The 26,677-nt window shown below is 48.0% G+C and overlaps 1 protein-coding gene across 4 annotated transcripts in view; it reads left to right on the top strand.

Annotated features, from left to right (window-relative positions):
* RBM19 (RNA binding motif protein 19) overlaps positions 1-24,946 on the top strand; it is a 143,951-nt gene extending 119,005 nt beyond the window's left edge. The window contains exons 25-26 of one of the 4 annotated variants that reach the window (XR_012155096.2): positions 22,320-22,414; positions 23,925-24,946. Coding sequence is in view for 1 of the 4 variants with exons in the window: in XM_073313158.2 (XP_073169259.1) it covers positions 8,664-8,818 (155 nt within the window). In the remaining 3 variants the exon portion in view is untranslated. Of the gene's footprint in view, positions 1-8,663; positions 9,175-22,319 lie in introns of those variants that run through there. The other 3 variants (XM_073313160.2, XM_073313158.2, XM_073313159.2) reach the window with 3 other exon arrangements.
* Positions 24,947-26,677: the final 1,731 nt, after the last annotated feature.

Below are 26,677 nucleotides of genomic sequence, written 5' to 3'. Positions count from 1 at the left end.
CATACTCAATCCTTTCCACATCTGAGCTCCAGCCAGCTGCTGGATCCTTGCAAGGGTGTGTGTAAACTCTGTATTCCTGTGGTTTTGTGCCGATGGTCATTCTCCTCTGTAACCTTGCCTGCTCTCCTCGACCAACAAAGGAAAAGGTGGTCGCGTCACTCCCTGTGGCTTAGCCCCTTTTGCACTTCTCTGAGCGGCATGCACATCCAATGCACTCTCTGTTCCATTTTGGGTATCACTGGATTATCAAAGCAATTGCAAACCATGCTCCAGATTTTCCGCAGAGGATGCCTCCAGTTGGAGTGTGTGCGAATACTCCAATCTGTGTGTGAAGATGTAGGGGTTCAGCCCAGGTCCCCAGCCTGTCAGGTTCCCTGTAGCTGCACAATAATTGCAGGTTGAAGCAGGCAACATGGCGTTTCGGCTGAAGTTACCAAAGTCTCTCAAAGGTCAGCTATGGAAGAGCCTGCAGTATTCCCCACCCATGAGCGAGCTCTAGTTTAGAATAATACTAATAATGCCTGCCTTCACCAGTAGATCTCAAAGCACTTTACAGACGAGGTCTGGATTGTCATCCCCATTTTTACAGATGAGGAAACTGAGGCACAGGGAAGTGAAGTGACTTGCCCAGGGTCACTCGGCAGGCTGGTGGAAGAGCTAGGACTAGAGCGCAGGTCTCCTAAGTCTAGTCCAGTGCTCTCTCCATTAGGCCACACTGCCTCCCTCATTCCCTTTGACTGCAAGGGCAGATAGGAAATATGGTAGTCACGTTGCTTAACCTCGTTGTCTCAGTTTCCCCATCTGTAAAATACCTTGTATCTCTCCGGCTGGAAACGGCTGCATGCAATAAGTGCCAGTGATTATTATTGTGGAGTCCACAGTACAAGTCCCCGCTGTTTGTGCAGGTGCGCTGTGATTTCTTTGGGGGTTTTTTGGTTTTGTTTTTTTAATGTAGCCTTTTGGACTCTTTCCTTAGCTAGTAATTACGTTCTTTCATCGTTATTTATGCCCTTTAAATTTTAAAAACCCTCTGCCTACCCTGCTGGAGAACCTGGAATCAATTATAGAAGATTGCATGGCAGCCCGAAACTACTCCTGCCTCGTCAGACTTTAACTCTCAGCGTCGTAAGCCAGTGTTGTGTGCATTGGGCTGGAATGTGTTCTTAAGCCTCCTGCACCCAGCAGTCAAAATGCTCCAATTTTCTGAGCTCCTGGCTGGTGTTGGCTCTCTGTCCCGTAACTTCCAGTTTCCATTCCTGCTCCAGTTTAAAGCGTCCCTCACCTCAGGTAACACAGTGCTAGCATCCACCTGCATTACTGTGTCCCATCTCAGTGAACATCAGTGCTGATTGTGGCAGATCCATGTACACTGGTTAAAAAGTAAACTAGAGCTGTGAAAAGCCACTGTCCAGATTTTCCTTCTATGGTGTGTGTGAGTGAGAGAGAGAGAGACTGTGTGATACACACTGCCTCCTATTTTGCCTAAATATATGCATTCAAGAGGGAGAAAAATCGCATGGCAGAGACTGAGATTTCAGATTTATCCATTCATGAATAATAATCAGGCTCAGTAATTCACAGTAAATGGGTATCCAAATTGGCTAATATGGAAGGCTTTCACCCCAAACTGGAACTAGGAGAGAGGGAGAGAGAATATCAACAAACGTTGGCTCAGGCATATGCGTACACGATGTGACCGGAATCGGTGAAATATGCAAACCAGTGCCGTACGTGGACGAAATAGCATAAAAATCTGTCCGCAAGGCATGGCAACGGAAGGGGCGAGTTTGGAAGGCAGACATGTTGACATCCCCTCTGAGGGCATTGGCAACACGTGCCTTCCATATTTGACTTCAGCATCGGCACTATAGCTGGTGCAGTAGCTCCATGTAATGGCCCTTTGCGTGCTAGAGTGAGATCTAGACTTGGGTTGCCGTTCTCTGTGGTGAGGTTAGGAGCCTCGGTGGAGGGGCAGGAGAAGTAGGAAATGGACCTGTGGCGCTCTCAGTGTATTTGAGCCAGCCAGTGTTGTTCATCAGGGATGAATGGGGGGAGGGATAGCTCAGTGGTTTGAGCATTGGCCTGCTAAACCCAGGGTTGTGAGTTCAATCCTTGAGGGGGCCATTTAGGGATCTGGGGCAAAAATTGGGGATTGGTCCTGCTTTGAGCAGGGGGTTGGACTAGATGACTTCCTGAGGTCCCTTCCAACCCTGATATTCTATGATTCTAATGAATACCCCAAACCAAATGGAGCAAGAGTTCTCTAGGTCTTTAAATGATCCAGCATTATCTGGGAGGTCAGGCTAAAAGATCAGAATGGTCCCTTCTGGCCTTTACATCTATGAAGTGATGTTTTTGCTGACTTCAGTGAGCATGTGTTTTTGGGGAAGGGAGGAAGGTGTTCTAGCCTGACCAGTAGAATCTGCCAGGCACTTTAAAAAGCCCAACTTCAGGGTGAGTGTCTCAGCAATCTGTTCAGGGAGTAGCATACACATCCTGTACTCTGCGCTGGGTTGCCCTTGGTAGTGATGCTCACTCTCCAGCTAGAGTTGAGGCCCTGTACACACCCAGTTGATCCAGAGGGAAGGAATGGCGACCAGACTCTTATCCCTGTGTGGTACAGTTGTTACAATTCGCCTTGAGTTGTCTAGCGCCCAGAGAAACACTGATCTGTTGGGCCTGCGGACCTCCGAGTAGGTACAGAAGATGTCCAGTAATCTAGGAACCTCCGTCTCGCCTCAAACCACTTTACAGTCCTTCTAGGCTAGGCCAGAATGATCTGAACTATGAACTGTGGAGTAAAAGGTTGGAAAGGCCCCCAAACTAATTGGTTAACTCCTCCACACTGGTTTCCTTGTGTGTTTAAACTGAAGAGAGACATACAGAGCTGTAATTCTTTGACTGTCTGTGGGATTGAGCATCTTCCCATGTCACTCGAGAAGATAAAGAAATATTGGAACTCCAGAACCTTTGACCTCCACTTTCCCCTAAGCTGTGAATTCTCCTTTCTTCTTGCCATTACCTTCACCAGCCAGAGAGAGAATAAAGGAGTTGGGAGCACAAGGCTATAATTCACATGAGAGGCTGTGAGCATGTCAAACCCTGGCCGTGCAGCTTGAGCCGATGGTGCGTAGCAGCAGCAGAATGAGAGCGCGTATGGCTGCCCCTCAGTACCCTCCTGTTGTTCTGCAGGTATACTGCATGTGTTGCAAGTGATGGAGCAGTCCCCATCGGATTGTTATAATGCTCTAAGGCCGGGGCACAAGGTTGAACAAAGGTACTGTGTCAATGATTGCACACAGCACTGCTTATAAACATAAATGTGTCATTGGAAAGATGAGCAAGAGGAGCTGAGTTATATATATACAGGGAATTGTGCCCAGAAAGGCTTGTTTGTTGCCTGTGTACTCTGTTATAATAAAGGAGGGCACTTAATGGCAATAAATATAACACTAATAATTGCATATCAAACTATTTCCCTTTTTAACTTGTGGAACTCACTGAGGCAGGATATGGCTGAGTCAAACATCTTGGTGACATTTTTAATAAACGGTTAGACCTGTCACTAAGACTAGCATATGGCTTTCCCCGGGGAAAGCAATTAGATGAGCTTTCATCCTCATCCCAGACTATAAAACCATCAACAGATTGAGCTTGGGAAGAAACTTCCTCCCTTGGTACATTGTGGCACATAGGAGTGTATTTATAGGAGGTGTTGGGGAATTTCTCTGATGCATTTTGCATTGGCTGCTGTTGGAGACAGACTCCTGGATTAGATGGACCACAATGTTAGATTGACGCTCTGCTGCATTATCTTTTGTCAAGCCATGATGGCAAGAACCAAAGGGTGCAGGCAGTGAAGCGTTTGAGGAGGGTTGTAAGATGGGGGGAGTGGATGATGTACAATATGACTAAACAGAGTCCTTGAAAAAACAATGGGTTTTATGATATCAGCCTGTTCCAGGACATACAACGACCTCTAACTGGCAGGGACTAGGGCAGAACTTCCTCCATAGGCAGGATGTTCTGCAGTTGTCTACTGCAAGGTTTCTGGGACTGTGCTCTGAAGGAGCTGGTCCTGGCCACTGTCAGGCAGGAGACTGCACTGGGCTGATCCCATTTGGCAATCGGTATGTTCCTGGAACTGCAGGAAGAGGCTGGAGGATCAGTCCTGTTTAGTCACACCTAAACACGCATCCTGAGCCCGTATTCCGTGGCTGCAAGTCACACTGCCACTACCTAAGTGACTTAGGAGCTTAAGACCTATTTTTAAAAGTGACGCAGGTACTTACGAGCCAATGGGCAAGTCTACACTACAAAATTGTTTGCATGGCCATACTAGCTCCTTCTGTTGGCTGCAAGTGACCTAAGTGTTACGCCTCTCATGCAATTAAGTCAGTTTAGTGAGGGGCTTACATTGGTGGGAGCAACATTGTAGTGTAGACCAGACCTGAGCCTTATTCAGATTCCAAGAATCTTTCAGTAGAGCTTAAGCTGCTAAATCACCTACATCCTTTTGAAAACTTTATCCTGAGTGTTTTGCTCAACTGAAGCCTAAAAGACTTTAAATGCAGAGTATATTCCATTGGCTGGCTCCTTTGCAATTCTGGAGAGCATCTCCCTGGGACCAGGGTCTGACCTAATAGATCATCAATGGGATATCACAGCAGTGGCTTGGTTCTTTCACTCGCTGTGCACATGTGGGTGTGTATATGTGGTCAGATCCATAGTTTATCTATTCCCAAGGGAGAAATTCATTGAGTTAAAGTTGTAAATATGTATCAATAACTTACAGGGAGGAAAAAAAAAATTTTAGTGGAATGTTGTAGTTTAAAAACACAAATGGATGAAAGCCAAGAAGTTCAAAGTTAAAGTTCCACTAAAAAAAGGAGGGAACTGTGGAAAATGAAGAGATAAAATACCCCACACAACCTTAGCTCTGCCCGCATCTACCTGCCAGCATGTGTACTTTGCATGTTTGGTTGTATGTCTTTCAATGTAAATAACAATAAAAAAGACACCTTTGTAAAGTTCTAGGTGCCATAACACAAAATTAATGCTATTTAAATGTTTATAATAGAACTAAAATCCTGCTGTTGGCTAGCAAAAATAGCCCCAACTCAAATCTGCTCTGTTGTTGGGCAGCATTTCACAGCTGTTAAATTACTTTTTAAATTAAGGCGAAACTACAGTAACATTAACAGTCCCCTTAGCTGATTTACATAGGGCATTTCTATGGGTCAAGATCAACAGAATGCTGTTTGGTTGAGTTACCACTGATATAACGGTCACACCACCCTATGGCGAGATTTGACAAGATTGCTACACAAAAGTGTATTTCTTCTTTTCAAATGTAATTTTCTTCTGTTCCCGTGTTTCTATAAAACAGAATCTTACAAAATTTAGCCCACAGGAGGAATTGAGGAAGAGGGCTGTTTTTCTGAGACTTACATTTTTTAGTATTTTGGGAATTCTTTATCACATACGGTAGGACTACTTTGCCCTGGGATCTGTCTGATGGGTCAGCCGCACCCACACTAAAATTCTTGGTGTTTTGATGCCCAAATTGTCCCCTCTATATAATCCCAGTTGCCCTAGATTGTGTCGTCATTGCCGCAGTGCCCAATCTCTGCTATATGAAAAGGATAGATTTAGCCACTTGCCATTGGCTTTTCATGACAGTCCTACACCTTCACTACCTCAGTCGTTACCTCTCCTCCCACTTTTCCTTCTTCCTTGCTGGCAGTCCAGAAACAGATGTGAGCCACAGGGTTTAGAGAGTGGGCAATGACATTGTTTAAACACATAAAACATAGGTAAAGTGAATGCAGCTAGACACACGCCCCTGTGATTTTTGGTGACCTAAAATAACTTGCACAGACGCTTGTGAATCAATTAGTTTTTTGTTGTATCTCGAACGTGGCCTGAATAAGCAGCTATGAATTATAGGGTTGTTATGCCATCAAAGGGAATTGGGTGATTGCCATAAACTTGAGTGAAGTTTGGTTCAGCAGAGCCCTGATCTGAAACGCATTGATCCCAGGGTACCCCTAGAGAGAGGATGATGTTTCAGTTAGGAGTCCTGGGTCCTATGCCCAGCTGTGCTACAGGTTTCTTGGGTCAAATTTTGCTCTTAAACGTGTGTGAGCCTGGAGTGATTCCCAAGGCGAGAGTGGCAGCTTCTGGGGTTATACTAGTAGTAGATGAGAATAGAATGTGACTCCATGGGGGACCTTGGCTGAAAGCTTCAGTGATGCACTAAGATCGCCAGTGATGGACATAAGTTGAATATCCAGCCAGACCACTTTAAGGACCTAGCTAGAGATCGACCAAGTGGTGTTCATTCTGCAAGGAGCTATGCCCCTTAGGGCTTTGCCATGGTGATGATGATGATGGGACCTTGACCAAGCCGCTTAAATCAACACTTTCAAAACTGAATGCCTGACGATAGGCACCTGAATAAGTTTAGCTTGATTGTTGAGCCTGCTGAGCTTCCACGGGTCCCATCAAAGCCGCTGGGTGCTGTGGACAATCAAGACACTTAATTTTGGCACCAAAATAAAGATTTAGGTGCTTAACTTCAGGCATCCACATTAAAGTCAAATGTTCAAACCTTTCTGCGTCTCCATTTCCCCATCCGTAAAATGGAACTTATTCCTCTCAGGAATGTTGTGTGGCTCAAAGGCTGCAAGGTGCTGAGGTCTGGCCCAGATCCAGCCAAGCTCCAAAGCATGTGCATAAATGTAAGCACATGAGGAATCCCACCGACTTCAAAGGGGATAAGCACGTGCTTAAGTGCTTCGCTGCATCTTGCAGGAGAGCACCAGTTAGTCAAAGTTTGAGTTAAGACCCTAAAGTGGAAGCCACTACGAAGTGGAGTTACTTTGGATTGAGCCAGATGTGAGTGAGAGCAGAGTTTGGCTCAGGAAGTCATAACAGAGCCAAGAACTGAGCCCAGTAAACCTCGTTCCCAGTTCTGTGCTTTACCCTTCCTCTGGCTGCGGGTCTGTAACTTGGTGACTGAAAGTTGGTGACCCTTTCATAAGACTGCATTACAAGTCTCATCTTGCTTGCCACTGAACTGTCATATCTGTTGCACTCCCAAACTTCTGACCTCTGTCTAAGCCTCCTGCAAGGGAGTGTGTCAGTGGAGGGCATCCTGGTTCATGAGTAAAGAAAAGGAGTAAATCCTCTCCTTTCTTTCCTACTCGCTTGGTCAGGTCAGTGTCATTTATGCAGCCGTTTTCCCTGGATTACCGCACTTGTGATTTATTACTGGGTTTGCTCACTGAGACCCCTTGGGCTCTATGCAGCTAAACCCCTGCACCCATGCTCATCCCCTTCAGATGCAGTGGGGCTGCATATAAGCATAAGGGACTCCGATGTGGAGTGCATCGCAGGATCGGGGCCTGGGTCTTCTGTGACAGCCTGAGTAGATCTTGGTTTTGTATCATGTGAGGCAAATGAAACTGCAAATGCTTTATTTTGGTTTGTTCTTTTCTCCCGGGAGCCAGGTGGATGACGAGGGATGGGATAAGAGGCCATTGTCTAAAAGTGATTCTAAGAACGTAGCAAGGGACTAAATGAGAAAATCCCGATTTGCCAGCCACTGAGACGGGGCCTAGGGCACACTGAGGGTCAGCTAGGGAAAGCCTTGATGTGGACCAATGCATTCTTCCACCAGTAGGTGAAATGGCACTGGGATTTGGGGAGACCAGGGAAAGACCTGTAGTGACAGGGACTGCCATGCAGTCGTCTTTCTAGCCACGTGAAAATAACCACACAGGTTTCACTCTCTCCATGCATCTGGGTTTTAAAAATAAAAACAGGAAGTTTAAAAAAAGAAATCTGTGTTTAAACTGCCGAGTCTTGAGTCCCTCTCGAGAGGCAGCGGCTGCGTTTGCATTACATAAAGGCGGGAGCGAGGGGGGATGATAGCAGACAGGGTGGCTGAAGGCAAGAACAGTGGACTTAGTTAGAATTCAGCCGTTAGATCTTTCCTTTCTCTCTGATGGCTGAGTGTGATTGACACTTACAAATTACCCAGCCAAAAGTGTCGAGTCTTTGACCCCTGAGTAACATCTTCGGCAAGCCTGAGATTTGCCAGCATTTTGTCATCTAATTACTACAAATCCCTTGAAAATTCACTGGCTGGTGAATTTTTAATGCGGGGCAATTTCAATGTGATGCATTGCCCAGATGGGTACGCGCGTGTGTGCTCTTTCACTCCCTCCCCCTTCTTTCTCATTCTCCCTCTCTCCCTGTCCCTCTACTCATTCTCTCCTTTTTTCTCTCTCTCTCTTCTCCTCCTCCTTCATCTCCATCCATTTTGCTTACCTTTATTTTGTGTGCATTAAAACTTTTCCCTGGAATTGGGGAGCAGCACTGTTCATTTTTAATGGGCATTTCACTTGGGCTGTGGCTTAGGGGACTTCACTTAGGGGTCTGTGTTTCTTTACCCCCACCACAAGGACTGGCTGCTTTCAAGTGCGTTGGTCTGGTCACTTTCAGCCTCCCCCCACCTCCACACTGCTGCATGCTATTGCTACATTGGCCTCTACTGTGTACATTTGGTAGCAGAAGATTCTGTCCTGGTTTCTAAACAGTGATGAAAGGTAACAATGCTACATGGTGTTTTGTTTTTGGTTTTTCTGTTCCTTCAGGTCATCTGCTGATGGACCCAGAGAGAGTGAGTGGCATCCATCCACCTCTGTATTCTGCAACCAAGAAGATGAAGCACATTTGTTGCCATCTGAACCTGCTATGCCAGGCCTTTAAACCGGAGGACCAATTCTTGCTTCAGACACAGATCTGGTAGCCAGGCCCTTTAAAGCCAAAAGGGAAATGCCCCTTGAATCCACAGGTGGAAGACGAGCCTTTTCCATCTGCAAGCAACACATGCCCGTCAGCGTGCGCCTGGGGAAGGCCCTGTTAAACCAGAGAAGGATTTCAGGCTAGAACGTTAACTCCTTCACCTCAGCGAGGTGCACACCCACCAGCATTGCAATCTGGGGAGTTGGCCCTTCAGACTGAGAAAGCTACTCCCCAAGGGAACATCAGTCGTTTGTTTTTGTAACCGATTGTTCCTATTGCTTGAATAATTTAAAAAACATCCGTGTACGTTAAAAAAAAAAAATTCAAAACTGTTACTAAAAATAGGTGAATCCCTTTTTATTTCTGTTAACCACAACTGGTTGTTTATCCGAGCCCACGAGGAAGGTGAAAATGTTAGTGTTCATCTCTGTGCCTGTCATTTCTGTCCACGCTCGCAGCCAGCAGTGGCCTTTCACTTCCCCAGTTTCAAAGGAAAAGAAGCTTTTGCTTTTCAGCCGGGGGTACTGGTTTACATATGTACCCAGCTGATAAAGTATTTCACTTCACCCCCTTCCCCCTGGGATTTGCTGTCTTACATCAAAACTGCTCTGGCTAACAGAGGATGCAACAGATCACACATGTTTGCTGCAAATTTTCTATTTATTTATATATATGTTTTATCACTGCATAGCTTTAAAAAAAACCCTTCTTTCTGCTCTTGGCCTGATTTGCCTGGTTTCCCAAGGGAGTGGATGTGAGCCCAGTACTGCCTTCAGTCACAGTGTCAGCTTGCTCCCTGGGAAGGTGTCTTAAGGCTTCCCTGGAAGGTTACATCTTGCGGCTGCCTAAAATGATTCTGGAGTTTGGGATGCGGTCTCTATTCGTTCCCACCTGTAAAGAAGGGGTTTCAGATGTACTGAGCGTTGGCCTAACTCTGCTCCCATTGAAGGCTGTGGGCGTTTTGTCATTGAGATCACTGGGAAGCAGCATTAGGCGGATGCATGGTGCTTTTGAAAATCCCGCTCTGAGCATCAAGTGGGAAGTGGTTGCAGGATGCCAGGCATGGCCCAGCCTTGAACAGGGGCAAACCTGGGCCAAGTGGGGCAGACTCTAGTTCAGGAGATGGGAGTCCCACCACTGCCCCTTTCTCAAACGCAGGACGCGTGGTTTTCTGCCCTCTTAGATGGGGATGCACTGGGGAGATGTCAGTGACTCTTATAGCTGGTGGCTCAGGTTTTAAAAGGAGAATTTTAAATGGCGGTTTGCTCACTTTGAAATCAGTGGTATGAGTTGGGCCAATGCTGAGCAAGTGCTTTTTGAAAATCCTACCCCAAGTCTCTACTCAGAGGTACTGGGCGTCTGAGAAAGAACCATGTCATCTCAGAGGTAACTCCTTGGACTTGGCGGATCAGTCATAGTTTTGTAGAGGTCATTTACTCTTGGCATGAAATGGTTAAACTAGAGATGGGCATAGTGGTGTGGTTACCATTGGCAATGTGTGTGGCACTGCCCAGTGCACAAAACTAGTCCCAGTGCGAGCCCCAAAGAGCTGACAGTCTAAAAGATGCACACCCAGGAAATCTAGAGGTGGTGAAGACTTGGCGGATATAAATGTAGGCGGAGATTTTTCAATAGAGTCCAAGAGAAAGAGGCACCAAAAGCACTCAAATTCTGAAGCCTCGTGGGTAATAATCTCTCCCATAGTACCGGTAATTACTTTGCTTTTCGCCAGCGTCATAGAATCATAGAATATCAGGGTTGGAAGGGACCTCAGGAGGTCATCTAGTCTAACCCCCTGCTCAAAGCAGGACCGATCCCCAGTTAAATCATCCCAGCCAGGGCTTTGTCAAGCCTGACCTTAAAAACTTCTAAGGAAGGAGATTCCACCACCTCCCTCGGTAACGCATTCCAGTGTTTCACCACCCTCCGAGTGAAAAAGTTTTTCCTAATATCAAACCTAAACCTCTCCCACTGCAACTTGAGACCATTACTCCTTGTTCTGTCATCTGCTACCACTGAGAACAGTCTAGATCCATCCTCTTTGGAACCCCCTTTCGGGTAGTTGAAAGCAGCTATCAAATCCCCCCTCATTCTTCTCTTCTGCAGACTAAACAATCCCACTTCCCTCAGCCTCTCCTCATAAGTCATGTGTTCCAGTCCCCTAATCATTTTTGTTGCCCTCCGCTGGACGTTTTCCAATTTTTCCACATCCTTCTTGTAGTGTGGGGCCCAAAACTGGACACAGTACTCCAGATGAGGCCTCACCAATGTCGAATAGAGGGGAAGATCACGTCCCTCGATCTGATGGCAATGCCCCTACTTCTACATCCCAAAATGCCATTGGTCTTCTTGGCAACAAGGGCACACTGTTGACTCACATCCAGCTTCTCGTCTACTGTAACCCCTAGATCCTTTTCTACAGAACTGCTGCCGAGCCATTCGGTCCCTAGTCTGTAGCAGTGCATGGGATTCTTCCTTCCTAAGTGCAGGACTCTGCACTTGTCCCTGTTGAACCTCATCAGATTTCTTTTGGCCCAATCCTCTAATTTGTCTAGGGCCCTCTGTATCCTATCCCTACCCTCCAGCGTATCTACCTCTCCTCCCAGTTTAGTGTCATCTGCAAACTTGCTGAGGGTGCAATCCACACCATCCTCCAGATCATTTATGAAGATATTGAACAAAACCGGCCCGAGGACTGACCCTTGGGGCACTCCACTTGATACCGGCTGCCAACTAGACATGGAGCCATTGATCACTACCCGTTGAGCCCGACAATCTAGCCAACTTACTATTCACCTTATAGTCCATTCATCCATCCCATACTTCTTTAACTTGCTGGCAAGTGTGGGAAACCGTGTCAAAAGCTTTGCTAAAGTCAAGGAACAACATGTCCGCTGCTTTCCCCTCATCCACAGAGCCAGTTATCTCATCATAGAAGGCAATTAGATTAGTCAGGCCTGACTTGCCCTTGGTGAATCCATTCTGACTGTTCCTGATCACTTTCCTTTCCTCTAAGTGCTTCAGAATTGATTCCTTGAGGACCTGCTCCATGATTTTTCCAGGGACTGAGGTGAGGCTGACTGGCCTGTAGTTCCCAGGATCCTCCTCCTTCCCTTTTTTAAAGATGGGCACTACATTAGCCTTTTTCCAGTCATCCGGGACCTCCCCCGATCGCCATGAGTTTTCAAAGATAATGGCCAATGGCTCGGCAATCACATCCGCCAACTCCTTTAGCACTCTCGGATGCAGCACATCCGGCCCCATGGACTTGTGCTCATCCAGCTTTTCTAAATAGTCCCGAACCACTTCTTTCTCCACAGAGAAAAAAAAAAAAAGCATTGAGTATGTTAGCTTTTTCCACATCCTCTGTCACTAGGTTGCTTCCCTCATTCAGTAAGGGGCCCACACTTTCCTTGACTTTCTTCTTGTTGCTAACATACCTGAAGAAACCTTTCTTGTTACTCTCTGTTCTGTGATCTCAAAGCATTAATGAACCCTCTCTGGAGCCCAGTGAGGGGCAGCGTTATGGTTCCTAGGGATACCCACTCTTGTAAGGCACCTCGCTACCACCTGCGCTTAGCGTGAAGAAGCCTTGTCTGTGCCTGTCAGCTCTACGACACCCCTAGCCACAGACCTCACAAGCACTCCCCCACCAGCCTACACAGCCTCTGCTGTCCCTCTGCAGGTTAGTGACAGATCCCGACGGCCCCCGAACCCTCTGAGCATCCTTCCGCTGTGTTCAGCCCCTGTTCCACTGGACATTCTCAGAATTACCGGACCTGCTGTTCCCAAAGGAATGGTACACCCCAGCTTACCCGTTATACCTGTTACCCGTTACACAATGGTCAGCCAGGAAGAGAAGTGTCTCCTGTCCATTGTGTGAATGGAGCCTGTTTACTGCCTTCTGCTGACCTGTTTTACGTACCTTAAGAACAGTTTTCAGTGTGTGTATAAAAACATAGCTCTTTACGTATTCTCTGTACTTATATTTTGCAATGATTATGCTGATCAGAGTGAAACAGGCTTTCAGTACAGACCTTCCGTGACACACTTCGGTGAACTAGTATGTCAGTGAAAGCGGTCCTTGGGTCATAGACAGTTGTACATAAAGATGATACCCATTTCACAGCCTGTCCTTACTAACGTATACATAATCAGATAAGAACTTGATTCTGCAGTGACCTCTTCATAATCCTATCCTGGAGCAGAGCTTTTCAACTGGTCTGAGGAGCTTGTTGAAATCGTTGGGAATTACAACGGCGTACATTGGTTTCAACTTTCAAAAGCAACTGGAGACTTGGGTTGTCTCCACTATTAAGTGCCCAACTTGAGATGTGTTAAAGAGGCCTAGTTTTCAGAGTGCGGGTGTTCAGATCTCAATCTGCACCCCAAAATATTGTGGCAGCCAAAGTCCGTTTGGAAAATTTAGGCCACTCTATATTCAGTAGAGAGTATATGGCATATAAGCACTGGTCATTGCATGTACATGTGCATAGGTGGTTTCAACCCCTATTTAAAGGAAAACTTCAATGTGGTATGAAATACACATTTTATCAATATATTTTAGGAATTTTAAAGGGTATGTCACTAAAAACAGCTTCAGAGACCCCAAAACAAAAAAAAAACAGTCAAGAGGAAGCCATCCTCCTTGCAGGAACTGCTATCTGATGATGTCATTTGAGACAGCATTTGAATTAATGAGAGGTGGGTGACATTAAAAATTGTAAGGTAAGGCCTCCTGATGCTTTTATAGCAGTTTAATTTAACCAGACATTTGTCAAAAAAAAGTAAAGCTCTTATAATATCCGGCTTTTTCCTCATGCTGGGCTATGTTTGTTGTGTGTCAGCGGCATCATCTGACTGGACTTCCGGGAAGTGGAGCCGATACTATGTGTGTATGGAGTTACTGGAACAGTAACTTTTAAACGTTGATTTTTTAATGCGTCTCACCTTATTTAATAAAAATAGCACATGGCCTCACTTCTACAGTAAAAAAAGAAAAATTAATGTAACAATCTGCCATCACAATGAAAAGCTCATAAATGGTTTTAAGGGTGTGCTCAAGCTTCCTGGGGCATTGTGGGAAGTGTAGTTAGAGGATCGCCATTCCAGGCTTTGAACTACAGAATGCTTGGAACTTAAGCCTAACCTGCTCTGTTAACAAGTTAGTGCTCGCTCATTTCTTCGGAACTTTACACACACAATTCCATTCGGGAACAGGTCACGGTCTGGGGGATAGTTAGTGTCGCTTTGTTCATGCAGATAGTTACGTGCACGCTCCCTCTACGAGGACTCCTTAAATGTAAATAGGTGGAGGAAATGTAGTGAAAAGGTGGAAATTAAACGGAATCACCATTAATATGGTGAATGTTACTGACAACTTTGCCATGGGGAAGGCCTAGCCCTTTTTAGCGACAGGTGCTGCCCCTCCCTCAGAATTGGCCAAAAGGGAGCAGCTGGACCTACTTTGTTTACCGAGACCTGCCACCTGCTGACACGGGCTGCCACAGAGAGTGGGACAGGAGGTAACCATGACATATAGAGCAGAGGAGCCTGTGCCATCGTGACTGGCGGAGTCTACAAGGCCGCCTCCCCTTCAGCTGTGGTCTATCCTAGGTACTTTTACAGCCCTTGTTACCATAATATCTGAGCAGATTTATCACCCTACTGTGAGATACATCAGTATTGTTCCCCGGGATGCACAATGTAGATTAAGTGATTTGCCCAAGGTCACACACGGGAAATCTGTGGCCTAGCTAGGAACTGAACCTGTGTTTCTTGAGTCCCAGCTGGGGGCTGTCTTTACTAGGCCATCTTTCTTACTACATTGCCAACAGCAGGATAAAGTACTTCTGCAACCACGGACTGGATTAAGTGGGTCCCATCGTATTTAAATCACCTAAGAAAATAGTGCTGTCTGTAAAACCACCAGCTCCACGTCCTGAGCTCCTTTGTGTTCTTTGGAGGTCTCCCAATGCTGCACTGAGCAGACCTGATCCCACTTAGCTTGTGGAGTCTGCTTGGCCCAGCACAAGGTGAGTACCTCAGCCACCCTCCTTGTGTGTTGTCCTCCTTGATGCTCCCATCTTCTGCCCAACCATTGAGCAAGAGGTTCCAACTCCCTTGGGAATGTGGCATTGCCAAGCGCCCTCTGGCCAGCCCATTGCACCTCCTTCATGCAGGCAGAGGTGGAGCACAGTTTATTACATCCAGAAGCAGGAGCAGAGCCACGCAAAACAAAAAGGCAAACAGACCCGGAATAAACGTGCCCTGCTCTGCATGCTAGTGACTGGGCAGCAAATGCAAAGCGGGGTGGGCGAGCAAGAAGGTGGCTTTTCATAGGGAAAAATTCAGATTGTGCTGCTGGGAGTGTCGAGAGACCTTTGTGCAGAGTTTCTGAGTGTGTGGAATTAGACTGGGAGTGAGTGTGAAATTTTCAAAATCCCCCTGGATCTCACAAGGTAGGCGTGTCTCATTCTCACCCAGCAGACAGGCTGTCGAAGGGGGAGTGTATGGGAAGATGGGTTTTTTCCCCCTCCTTTCTGCTTTTCTGAATGACCATTCCCCCCTTTTCCCCCAATTTTTTTGCCACTAGAAATCACCCAAGCTTGTCCAGACAATGCAAGGGCAGGGAGTTATGCTGGGAAGATCATTTCTATGGGACAATGCATTCTCACTTGTCATCTGTCTGCTGGAGGAGGTGGGAGTAGCGGGGAGAGAGAGAGGTGGAGCAATCTAGTGTGAAATGTAACAATAAGAGCAAAAGTCAAGAGCCACCTCGCTCCTTCGTGGGTGAGGGACCTTCTGGAGGATCATGTGCTTGGGAAGGTGGTGGATGATTGAGTTTGACAGGCTCAGGTGAATTGCCTGTGGGCTATCTACAGATTTCTAATGCCCCATCACCAGGGTACCCAGGAAGTAAATGGTGTCATAAAAGGACGATGGGAGAATTCATAGAATCTTAGAATCACAGGATTGGAAGAGACCTCGGGAGGTCATCTAGTCCAACCCCCTGCTCAAAGCAGGGCCAATTCCAACTAAATCATCCCAGCTAAGTCTTTGTCAAGCCGGGCCTTAAAAACTTCTAAGGATGGAGATTCCACCACCTCCCTAGGTAACCCATTCCAGTGCTTCACCACCCTCCTAGTGAAATAGTGTTTCCTCATATCCAACCTAGACCTCCAGCCTAACAAACACCGAAGAGCTCTGGTCAGGCCAGACAGCAGACATCACTGCATTGGTACATCTCAGGAGCTGGGCAGATTTGCTCAGCAGTTCAGGCTCGCACCTGTATTTCACTCCCGTGGCTTCCCAGCAAAATGCCAAAGCCAGCCATGGACATGAGCTAACAGCCTGCCACGCAGAGAGAGCTTGAGGGATGGTGTGAGCCGTCTCCCTCCTCTGTTCACCTTAGTACTTTCATATTTGTAAGAGGCAGCTGTAGCCCGGAGAGAGTATTGCACTTTGTATGGAGTGTGGTCGCCTGTGTCCACTGGTCACTGCGAATGCCAGACATGCAGCCCCCGTGAGGCCTCTGCTACCCTTAGGACTGCATTGACTTTGGGGGTGGGCAGTGCATTGCAGAACTGGGAACTGTGCGGCTCACCCACAAAACGGCTTTGCAATTACAGTTGGCAGCACTCCATAAAACCCTGCGCTCCAGTTACACTGCAGCTCCTGTGTAACTAAGAAGTAATTAGTGCCACTTTCTATAGCGAGTAAAACCCAAATGTCAAACAATAACAAAGCTATTAAGTCACGTTTTTACTGCATATTTGAAGCCGGGCTCTGTGTGTGTGTCTCCTTTCTGCCAGAGCAATGGCGTTCCCTTTGGCTAGATTCATTTGCAGGAAGAGTCCATGATTTTAAAGTGACTGAGCAGTACAGATCCATGTTAATCACACACAGAGTTCACCCTCCTTAAGAGGGGACATCTGTCCTCTCGCCACACAGGGCACTTTGTCTCTCTCTTGGCAGAACACAGCTCCTGTTGGTCCCTCTCTGTTTGAGGTTGGTTTTCCTGTCCCTCGAAAATTTGGGATCTAAAAATTTTCCCAGCTGAAAAGTCAAAATCTTGAAAAGTTTTGCAAACTGAAAGTCATGAAGAATTTTGGTCCAGGTCAATCAGAACCTTTTGTTTCCAAGTAGACTTTTAATTTTTGTAACAATTCTTCACTTAGAAATTTAAGTGCGAAGTCTGTTGGAACCAGAGAACGGGCATTTTTTGTTGAGAAAATGTCTACATGAAACATTCTGACTACTTAGAAACTGGTGTCAAAAATATCTGGAGTCGAACAGATTGTCAGAACCAGCCCTTTTCCATGAACGGTTCCAGTTTGGATGCCTCTGCGTTTTCTGATGGAAAACTGTTTTTCTGGAAAATTGTCAACCAGCCCTAGTCACAATACAATGGTTCATCTCCATCTGCGTGTGTCCCATGTGTGCATCAGTGTCTGCGTGCAACTTGCCTTGGTAAAACCCTCTCTTGGATTCTGACTTGACCCCGCCCCACGGTCTGTGTGATCTCAAGTTATTGTGAAGGGGAAATCAGATGAGTTTGCCGCCCTATCCCATAGCTGAATGGGGGCACATGAAGGTCTGGCAGTCGTGTTTCCTCCCCCTCTATTCACCCTGCTGGCATCAGAGACAGGGCCATCCTGTGAGCCGCAGATCTTTCATGGGACATAGCTCTATGCGCCCCCAAAGCACAGGAGGTGCTGGCTGGGTTTGTGCTTCGGCCCAGCCTAGATTCCAATGCAGATTCTTAAGGAGGTGCTTTTTTCCCCATGGCTTCTTCAGCAAAGCCCAGTCAACTGGCACTTGCATCATCCTGTGGCTTACACTCTTTGGTGGGGCTCTGCCAACACCCAAAGGCCAGGCAGCAGCTGCTCCATGGCTTTGGGATTGTAACTTCACCCAGCTCACCAGAAACGTCCCTGTCCTTTCTTATATCGGCCTACTCAGCAAAGGGTCACCCTTCTATTGTGTTCTTCTGCGTAGGTTCTTATCCACCCTGTGATGGGCCTCGGCTCACCACTGCGGCACCTCCTGCTGGATGTCCCAGGGATCAGCTCTGCTAGTCAGTGCGCCCTCTTCTGGCGGTGTCTCGCCTGCCATCACCTCCACTCCTGGACCCGTGTCACCCCAAGGACTGTGGCATCCTCTTCAAGACATAGCCCTCCAGCTGTGTCACACTCAGTTCTTCCCCCTTCCAGGGGAACGGCTGTCCACTGTCCAGCCACTTCCTTGGTAGCAGTTAGGGGAAAGGCGGGGACCCAGGCCCAGCCACTACTTCAGGTCCCATCCCAGGGACCCTGTAGATGGCAGCCACATGCGATGTCCCCGCCAACCCCTTAGCCTACTTCCCTGGGCTACTTCCCTGGGCCACTTCCCCGCAGCCCCAGCACCTTCTCCGCTCCTGTCTCAGGGCCCCAGCTTGTCAGCAGTCCGCTAGGAGCTCACTCTTGCTCCCCTGATCCTGCCCAGCACTGCTCTGTCCAAGGTGCTAGCTGACCTCTGCCTGCAAGGCAGCCAGTCGTCCTCCTCCTTCCTTCCTTCCTCCTTGAGCTCCAGGGAGTGACTGACCTGCTCTGCCCTGCAGCTCTTCTTATATGGGCCTGTCCAGACATAATTGGCTGCTCCTCACAGCCCCTCTCCAATTGGCTGTCTCCTGCACAGCCTCCCTAAGGTCCTATTAACCCTTTATGGGCTACTGTGGGACAAACGCCCCATCACACACCCCCATCACAGCAGTCTCTGAGTACTTCCTGTGGTACATTCATTCTCTTGCCCTTTTCTAAGGGGAGAATCGGATGTGCAGTGGATCATTTGGTTTTGATTTTTTAAATGGACGCATTGCTCCGCATGTAGAGAAGGCAGGTCAGAGAAGTCCACCATGAATCAGAAGGTGGGGAGGTTTGAGATGGTCCTCAGTGCTTGTGTTCATTGAACAGTCTAAAAACGAGCTTTACCCTGGTGGTAGAAGGTTCTATTGTGTCTGGGGAGTGGAGTTGCTGATCACCATCTTCATCCCGGAGCTTTAGATTATTTTTGAGGTGTCCAGGGCCCAGGCCGCTGAGCGTCTTGAAACTAAGGACTGAGACCTTGAACTTGACACCTCAGAGAATCATAGAAGTTAGAGATAGAAAACATCTGAGATCGTGCAGTCCGGGCCCTGGCAGTGCACTGGTTGGATTATTGGGGCTAGGGGGCTGCCATGAAACAGTTCTTTCCACATGGGAATTGTGACCATAGCCTCCAAGACACTTTCCCTCTCCTGATGATGCTGGGTGAAAGTTACCAAGTTCAGACATGGAAGTCCCGACTCCCAGGCACAGGTACTGATCATTAGGACACAGCACCTCTCAAGTCTTTAAGGGACACCTATCAAGCTATTACTGTAGCTCTGCACCTTATCCTCTAATTCGGACTCTAGTTTTGAATTATTTGGGGGTGTACGTGAATGTAAGTACTCAGGGAAGTAGCTGATAATGCTGGCTAGAGCCAGACATTGTATAACGCAGGGGTTGTGATCTCTGGTTGGAGCAAGGGAGGAGCCTGGTCCTGAGCACTATAGAGTACCCCCAGCCCTGCTCTCTCACATCAGCTCTGCAGCTGCCCCTCAATCCTGACCTGTAGCACCCCTGCTATTCCAGTCCTGCCCCCTTAGCCCAGGTCTGCCAATGTCGCTCAGTCCTGGCCTACAATACCCCCCTTGCTTTTCCAGTCCTGGGCTAGTGCTCTCCTTGGGCCTGCAGTCCCAGCGATGCCAAACTGTCCCATCACTCCATGCTTTCGTGAAACGGACAAACGTGTGACAGGGATGAAATTTCAGCTCAGGTAATTTCACTGGGACCTGCAGCAAAATGTTTTGACTTTGGCTAAAAGGCTAGTGAGTGCCTTGACCTCCTGGATCCTGACAGGGATCTTATAGATCCTTGGGATCCAGCTCAGACATTGCAGCTCTCTGCTTGAATAGGCTGGCTTGGTCATGTTCTGTTTTGTTGACATGACCGTAGCCGGACAAGAGCCAAATGCGGCCCTGCCTAGCACATCTCAGGCTGGTCCATCTAAGTGGGCAGCTGAGCCACGGTTCCCCCGTTCCAGAGACAAACCCACCCCCATCTGTACACAGAAGGGAGGCGACGGTGCCTTGTAACACCCTCGTCCGTTGCCAAGGCAGCGGCTGTGGCGTGTCACAGGCGGCATGAATTACTGCAGCAGCATATGCCCCAAGGCTTTCTGTGTAAAGCCCGGCCTGCAGTGAAATGGGATCCGGGAGCGGGGCAGCGAGGGCAGCCGTAAATCGCCCTTGGAGCTGGCACACGGAGATGAAGCACAGCTCTGGCCTCTCGGCTGGGGGAGGAGGGGGGCTGTGTTGCCAGTGGCATGTGCTTGACAGAGGCCACGGCTCTGCATAGCCTCAGGCTGCCTGGGTGTGCTCATGTGGAGTCGGCAGGTAGCGCGGCATACTGAGCAGAGCGGGAGCGCTGACCTTGGACCTGCGCCTGCCTGCTGCACAGCATTCCCTGCTGCTCTCCTTTATCCACGCTTACCCGCTCTCCGGTTTCCCCTCCTTCCCTCGCACTGCTTTTCTCCGGCTCTCTCCCTTCCCGCCGAACTTGTAGGAGTAACAGAAAGTCATTTATCTGCCTGGAGCGTTGCTCTAGGAACCTTCTCTTCTCCAAAGCCAAAATCTGGTCTCTTTGTTCGGGGGGATTTTATGCACTTCTGTTGGGCTCTTTTGTTTGTTTTTCAATGTCTCCAGACTATAAACCACAAACGCTTTGTCTCTCAAAGGGACACTGCTCGTTGACTGGAGTTTCAGCTTGAAGGTTGTTTTTTAGAGGCAGTTTCATTTGGCAGCTAGGCTGGGTTGGAGGAGAACTGGGTTCTATGCCCAGCCCTGCCACAGATTTTCTGGGTGATCTTGGGCAAGTCATTTCCCCTCTCTGTGCCTCAGTTTCCCCAACCACCCTTTGTCTTGTCTGCTTAGATTGTGTGCTTTTCATAGCACTCTGTGTCTGTACAGCACCTATTTCAATGGGGCCCCTATCTCAGATAAGGCTTCTAGATGCTACTGTAATATAAATACATACAAATAATAGGCTTTATTGTAAGTATATAAAATAAACCGTGCTAGTCTCTGTTATGAAAATGTGCCTTCAGGATTTTTAACGTCTTTGAAAGGGGAGGCAGATGTGGGCTGATACAAGGTAGTGAACCACACACCTCCATCCCCCCAAAGCCTGTGGTGTGCGGATTGCATGTCAGAAGCTGGATTAGACACTGAGCCTGATTTTTTTCTCCCTTACACCCCTCTCAGGCCAGCACTTCTCCCCTGATTTCAGTGACGCCGCTCCTGATTCACATCAGTGCACACAGGAGAAGGAATCGAGTGCTGTGCCTTATGAGCAGCACCCAAACCAGCCAGTTTAAATGCTCAAGCTGAGTTCAGTGCACAAAGTAAATGTATGTGTTAAGTGAACAACCAAATTCTGTCCTTGGGGATGTTGGTGGAAAGCTGGTGTAACTCCATTGAAGGCAGCAGGGTTACTCTGAACTACACTGGTGTGTAGCTGATGGAAGAGTTTCACACTAATTTAGATTTTAAAAATTATATGGACTGTAATAATGGCAAGTGTTGTCAGGGCCTCAGCTAGGGACATTACTTCTCAAAATCAAGGATTTTGATCTTGAGAGGGACCCTTCTGAATGCATCTAGGTTTAAACAAAGTGGAACTACTGTCAAATGCTTTATGATTCAGAAACGGGCCTTTGTTCAGTGCACGCTGGAAACGGACTGTAGCCATAAAAGGCAATTAGTTCCCTGATGCATAGGCTCTTTGAGTCAACGCTTCATTCTCGGTTCTGATTTCTTGCCTCACCCTCGTACTGGTCCCCAGACTCAAGGGAGATGTCTCCCTCCCTCCCTCCCTCCCAGGTCTCCAAGTGAGTGCAAAGCGGCAGGAGTAGAATCAAGTGGGTCACCAGCAGTGGTATAAGATCTCCGGGGCTGAGTGACAGGCGGGAGAAGGGTTGATAGAACCCAGACAGTGTTACTGGCAAGATGGAGTGTGGCTTCATTGGGGTCAGGGAGTGGGACTCCCATTGACTTCAAAGGCCCAGGCTAGATTCTTCAGAGTTTCACGGTGGTCAGCCCAGCAACATCCAGACTAAGGCCCTGCCCCAAAGAGCTGACAGTTTAAAGAGACAAGCCAAAGAGGGGCAGAAAGGAAAGAATCATTCTCCCTATTTCACAGGTTCAGAGTGGAGGCCAAAAGACTGTAAGTGACTTGCCTCCAGTCACCCAGAAGGCCTGGGGTAGAATCACTAGGCCCATCATTCCAGTCTACTGTGCCCCAAGCATTGCCCCAAATGACCAAAGCAGCTGTGGCCCCCAACCCAGAAAACTGACAGGGGCACGGGCATGCCATGTTGGCTCCACTCCTTCCTTGTATGAGCTTTAGTGCGCCCTAATTTCTGGTCTTCTGCTCCCTCTCCAGGAACCGTCTGCTGAGCTCCAGGGGCTGAAAGACCCTCGGTAAATCCAAGTTCCTGCAATGCTTGTTCCTGCCTGGGCTGTCCTGCTATACAGCAGGTGCGTTCTGGCTGGTGCAGTTGGACGGCACTCGGGCACTTCAATGAGGCTTTCTGTGTAGCAGCCATTATATTTTTAAATCATTTTTCTTCTTCCCCCACTCCACACATTTTAAAAACTTTAAAAAGAGGGGGAGGCACCCTAAGGACTTCTAGCAGATCCAAACCCCTAAAACAAAGGGTGTTCATGGGGGGGAGCACAAACACCCCTAGAGGTTTTGTCCCCACTTGCGTAACTCTTGCTGCACTTGCCAGCTCAGGAATAGTCCTGCAGCTTCAGCTCTTTGCCCCACCCCACTGTGCCCCAGTGCAGCAAAGCATTTGAAAATGTGCTTATCTTTAAGGGGGATGGCATTTTCAAAGGTGCCTGTGCACATTCGGCACCCAACTCTGACTGGCTTTGAATGGGATTTGGGCAGCTAAACTCCCTCCGGGCCCTTGGAAAATCTCCGGCCTGTATGCCTAAATCCTGTTGATTTCAGCAGGCCTTAAATACGTGTGTCGAGTTAAGCAGGCACTTAAGAGCTTTGCTGAATCAGGGCCTAACGGGGGCATTGCCTTCCCTCAGCCCTGTTGGAGCACAGTAGGATGGCATATAAAAACGTGATCATTTGCCAAATCTGTGCTTTCATTCTGCTGCACGCCTCCCCCCCCCCCCCCCCCGTGCCTGGGCATAGGGGGAGCACCTTATAGGCAGAAATGCCCCTAGGCCCCATCCCCACTCCACCCTGTTCCCCAAGATTCCCCCTCATTCCTCCCCCTCCGTCAAGGCCCTGCCCGTGCTCCACCTCTTCCCACTCCTGCTCCGCTTCCTCCTTGAGGCCCCTGCCCACTCACTGCTCTCTGCCCTCCCCCAAGCCCCCACAGCTGTTGGGCAGCATCTCCCATCAGCTAATCAGGGGCCCCGCCAAACAGCTGATTGGGGGTGCTGCCAAACAGTTGTGGCTGGTGGGTGTTGAGCACCCACCTTTTTTCCCCCACGGGTGCTCCAGCCCTGCAGCACCCACAGACTTGGCACCTATGGACATGGGAGATGCCTGTAATATTTCATGAATTTTATATGTTCTATCTGTCTGATTGACTGTTATGGTAGTACTTGCCGTAGGGTTACGAAGGGTTAATGCCCTCCTGTCCAGGAGACAGTTAGCTTCACGGTGCCCTGCTTACCAATACTTAAAGGACAGTGCAAGGGTCTTTCCCCTTAGAGTTTACCTTGGTCCATGCTGAGGCCACCTGGCTGGCAAGCAGGGGTGTAATCTCGGGGGGCTTCCAGGCAGGCAACTGCAGAACTTTGGAAAGGAAGAGAAGCACAGGGGGAGACAGGCAAGTTACAGGACTGCCAACCCCAAATGTTCCAAAATCATGAGTCAGGCTCACCACCAATCACAAGATTGGCTTTAAAATTGTGAGAGTAGGTAAAAATACTAAATTTGTTGGTTTTTTTTAATTTGCTTTCTGCTTTTTGAGCCTCTAGGGTGCACTGAGGTCACATTTTGATGCTTTCTCCACAGCTCCGAGGGCCAGAAGCTTACTGTTTCTCTAAGAATCAAGGCTGAAATCATCACATCTCCACGTGACTCCAGGAGCTGGGGCTTTAAGGAAAACAATGATTATCCTGAGACCCATGACAGGGTCATGAGAGTTGGTAACAACTGAAGTTCTGTCTTCACTGCAAAAAAACCCGAAGACGTGTTCTTGGTTTGGGTTAAAATAGCAGTCAAGACACAGCAATTTGGGTTTAAACTAGGATGACCAGATAGGAAGAGTGAAAAATGGGGATGGGAGGAGTTGAGTTGAGCCCTAATGTATTTACAAGCCAAGTTGCTGTGTCTTCATTGCTGTTTTAACCCAAATTAGGAACACACCTTGTTTTGCAGTGCAGACATACTTGCAGGGAAGCAGTCTGAGCCCCAGTCCCTGGAGGTGGGGGTGTTTGGGATAAGCTAGGCCTCCCTAAGCATCTCGGTAAGATACAGATGTGCTTAGACCTTCCATTGTGTTAAGAACCCTGTGCTCTGTTGATGCTTTGTTCCTACTTTTTGAAATTAAAAATACTTTATTCTGAAAAGTTTGCTTTGAGGTCCCCGTGCTCACTCCAGCTCCTGAAGGGAAAGCCTGCAGGTCACTAGACCCAGTTGATCCTGCTGAGCAATCACAGCTGATGCCCAGGGAATTACAGCAGAGACTGGTCTGAGAATGGGGTAATCATGGTTTTGCCCCTTGTATAGTTACAGGCAAGGGGCCTAACAGCTGAGTGGGGTGTGTTCAGTGAGATTGGAAGCAGGGGTTCAAGGGGCAGCTAGCCCTGTATCTGTGACATAGAACAAGACGCATATAACAGATTCTCAATTCACTGGCAATTCCGAAAAATCAGAAGAGAAAAATCATTTGTGGTTAAACCAAAAACTATTTTTTTCAAAAGTTTTGGAGAATCAAACAGTCTGGAAGAAAAATTGCTTGAAGTCAAACAAAACATGTGAGTTCGGTGTTGAGCATTTGTAACCAGGTTTGATGGTTTTTATTAAAAAATTTAACAGAGTTTTAAAATGAAACCATTTTATTCTAAGAAATCAAACATTTTGTTTTGAAAACATCCAAATGAAACACTTTGATTTTTTTAGAACTACTTTTAGGGTTTCCAGCTGACACAGGTCTGGGAACCAGACTTGACCTTGCGAAAGGTTTCCGTGCTGCCACATCTGCAGTTTTCAACGAAAAAAGTTTCATACACAAAATTTGATCCAGTTGCACTGGGAGAATAGGAAATAACCTAGAATCTACAAAATAGCTTTAAAATAAAAACACCCTGAAGCCTAAATGAGCCTCCATGTTAAACAACTTTAAAGAAACTGTGGTTTAATGTATTTTAACATAACCACGGCGCTGTGGGAAATGTCCTACCACTAGAGGGAGCAGTGCTCAAGTCTTGACCTTGCCTCTCACTCCCCAAGGAGCCAGGATAGGTGCAGTTTCAGCTTGGCTTGCGTACACTGTTCCTATTGCTTCTCTGATGACTTGAGCAAGGCTCTGAGGCATCCTGGCTGCTGTCTTGTGGTCATGGTTGTCTTGAATGGTTTAGCCCATTGCTGCAGAATAGTCTGGGATATGAAGTTGTCTCCAGGTTTGCTGGGGTGTCGCCACAACACAAAAGCTCTGGGGAGGATGCAGGGAAGAGGAAAGGCTGCCCTCCCTCCTTTCTTTGATGCAATGATCTGAGAGCTGCTGGAATGCAGGGAATCCATGGTTTCGGTCCAATATCCCTTCCCAGGGCAATTTTGTATCTGGCAGTGTAGTCTAGTGGCTAGAGCACTCGCCTGGGGGTCAGGAAATGACCTTGGGCAAGTCATTTCCCCTCTATGGCTCAGTTTGCTCATGCACCCGGTGTCCTGTCCATTTATACTGTGAGCTGGTTAGGGCACGGCCTGTCTCTAGCACCTAGCACAATGGGACCCCAATCTCAGCTGGGCCTCTGGACTCTACTGCAATATAACACTGATACAGCAGCTCATAGGAGTGGATCCGTGGATGCAGCATGTGCTAGGCCTTGGTGGTCTGTAGCGAATTCACCAGCTCAATCCTCCCTCCTGGGGAAAGGGTGAAGAAGCAACTGTCATTGCTGACATTGCACCTCTGGGCTCTGATGGACAACGGGGACGACCTGATGGCAAAGACCTTCCTAGACACATGGATCCAGATGCCCCAAGGTATTTAGGAGCCTGATTCCCACTGCGATCCATGGGAGTTAGGTTCCTAAATATCTCAGTGGATCTAAGCCTTAGCCTTTTGCCCCCTCCACGTTTGCGGCTGAAGCAAGATGCTGTTGTGAAGTACGGGAAAGTTCAGAGCAATTAGGCAAAGGGGGTGGAAGTATCTTTCTGTCCAGTTCCTAGCGCACCCAAGTCCCTGCAGTAGCTGGGCAACCCAGGGAGGAGAGGGCAGGAGGGTGGGGAAATCCAGCCTGAAGGGTGTGGAGTTGATGGATAATAAAGGGAAGATTCCCCAGTCAGACCACTGAATGATAGCCCCTTCCACCAGGGATCTGATGGGCTCTGTATCTGGCCTTTCCCTGTGAACCTCTGCAAATGGTTGCCCACTTGTGCCACCCAGGGCTGAGTGCTGCAGGGTTGGGGCAACCAAGCTTTGCCACATGGTACATGCCTGAGCAGTAAGTGAATCTAACTGGAAATGGAGCCTCTATCTTTACTGCAAAACTCCCTTCTCCTGGAGGAGTGCAAATGGGAAAAGCAAGTGTTCTCCTCCAGCG

Source organism: Lepidochelys kempii, chromosome 15 (genome assembly GCF_965140285.1).
Source record: "Lepidochelys kempii isolate rLepKem1 chromosome 15, rLepKem1.hap1, whole genome shotgun sequence".
Classification (NCBI taxonomy): domain Eukaryota; kingdom Metazoa; phylum Chordata; order Testudines; family Cheloniidae; genus Lepidochelys; species Lepidochelys kempii.
The sequence above is the reverse complement of the archived record's forward strand: the minus strand, read 5'-3'. Positions and strand labels throughout refer to the sequence as shown.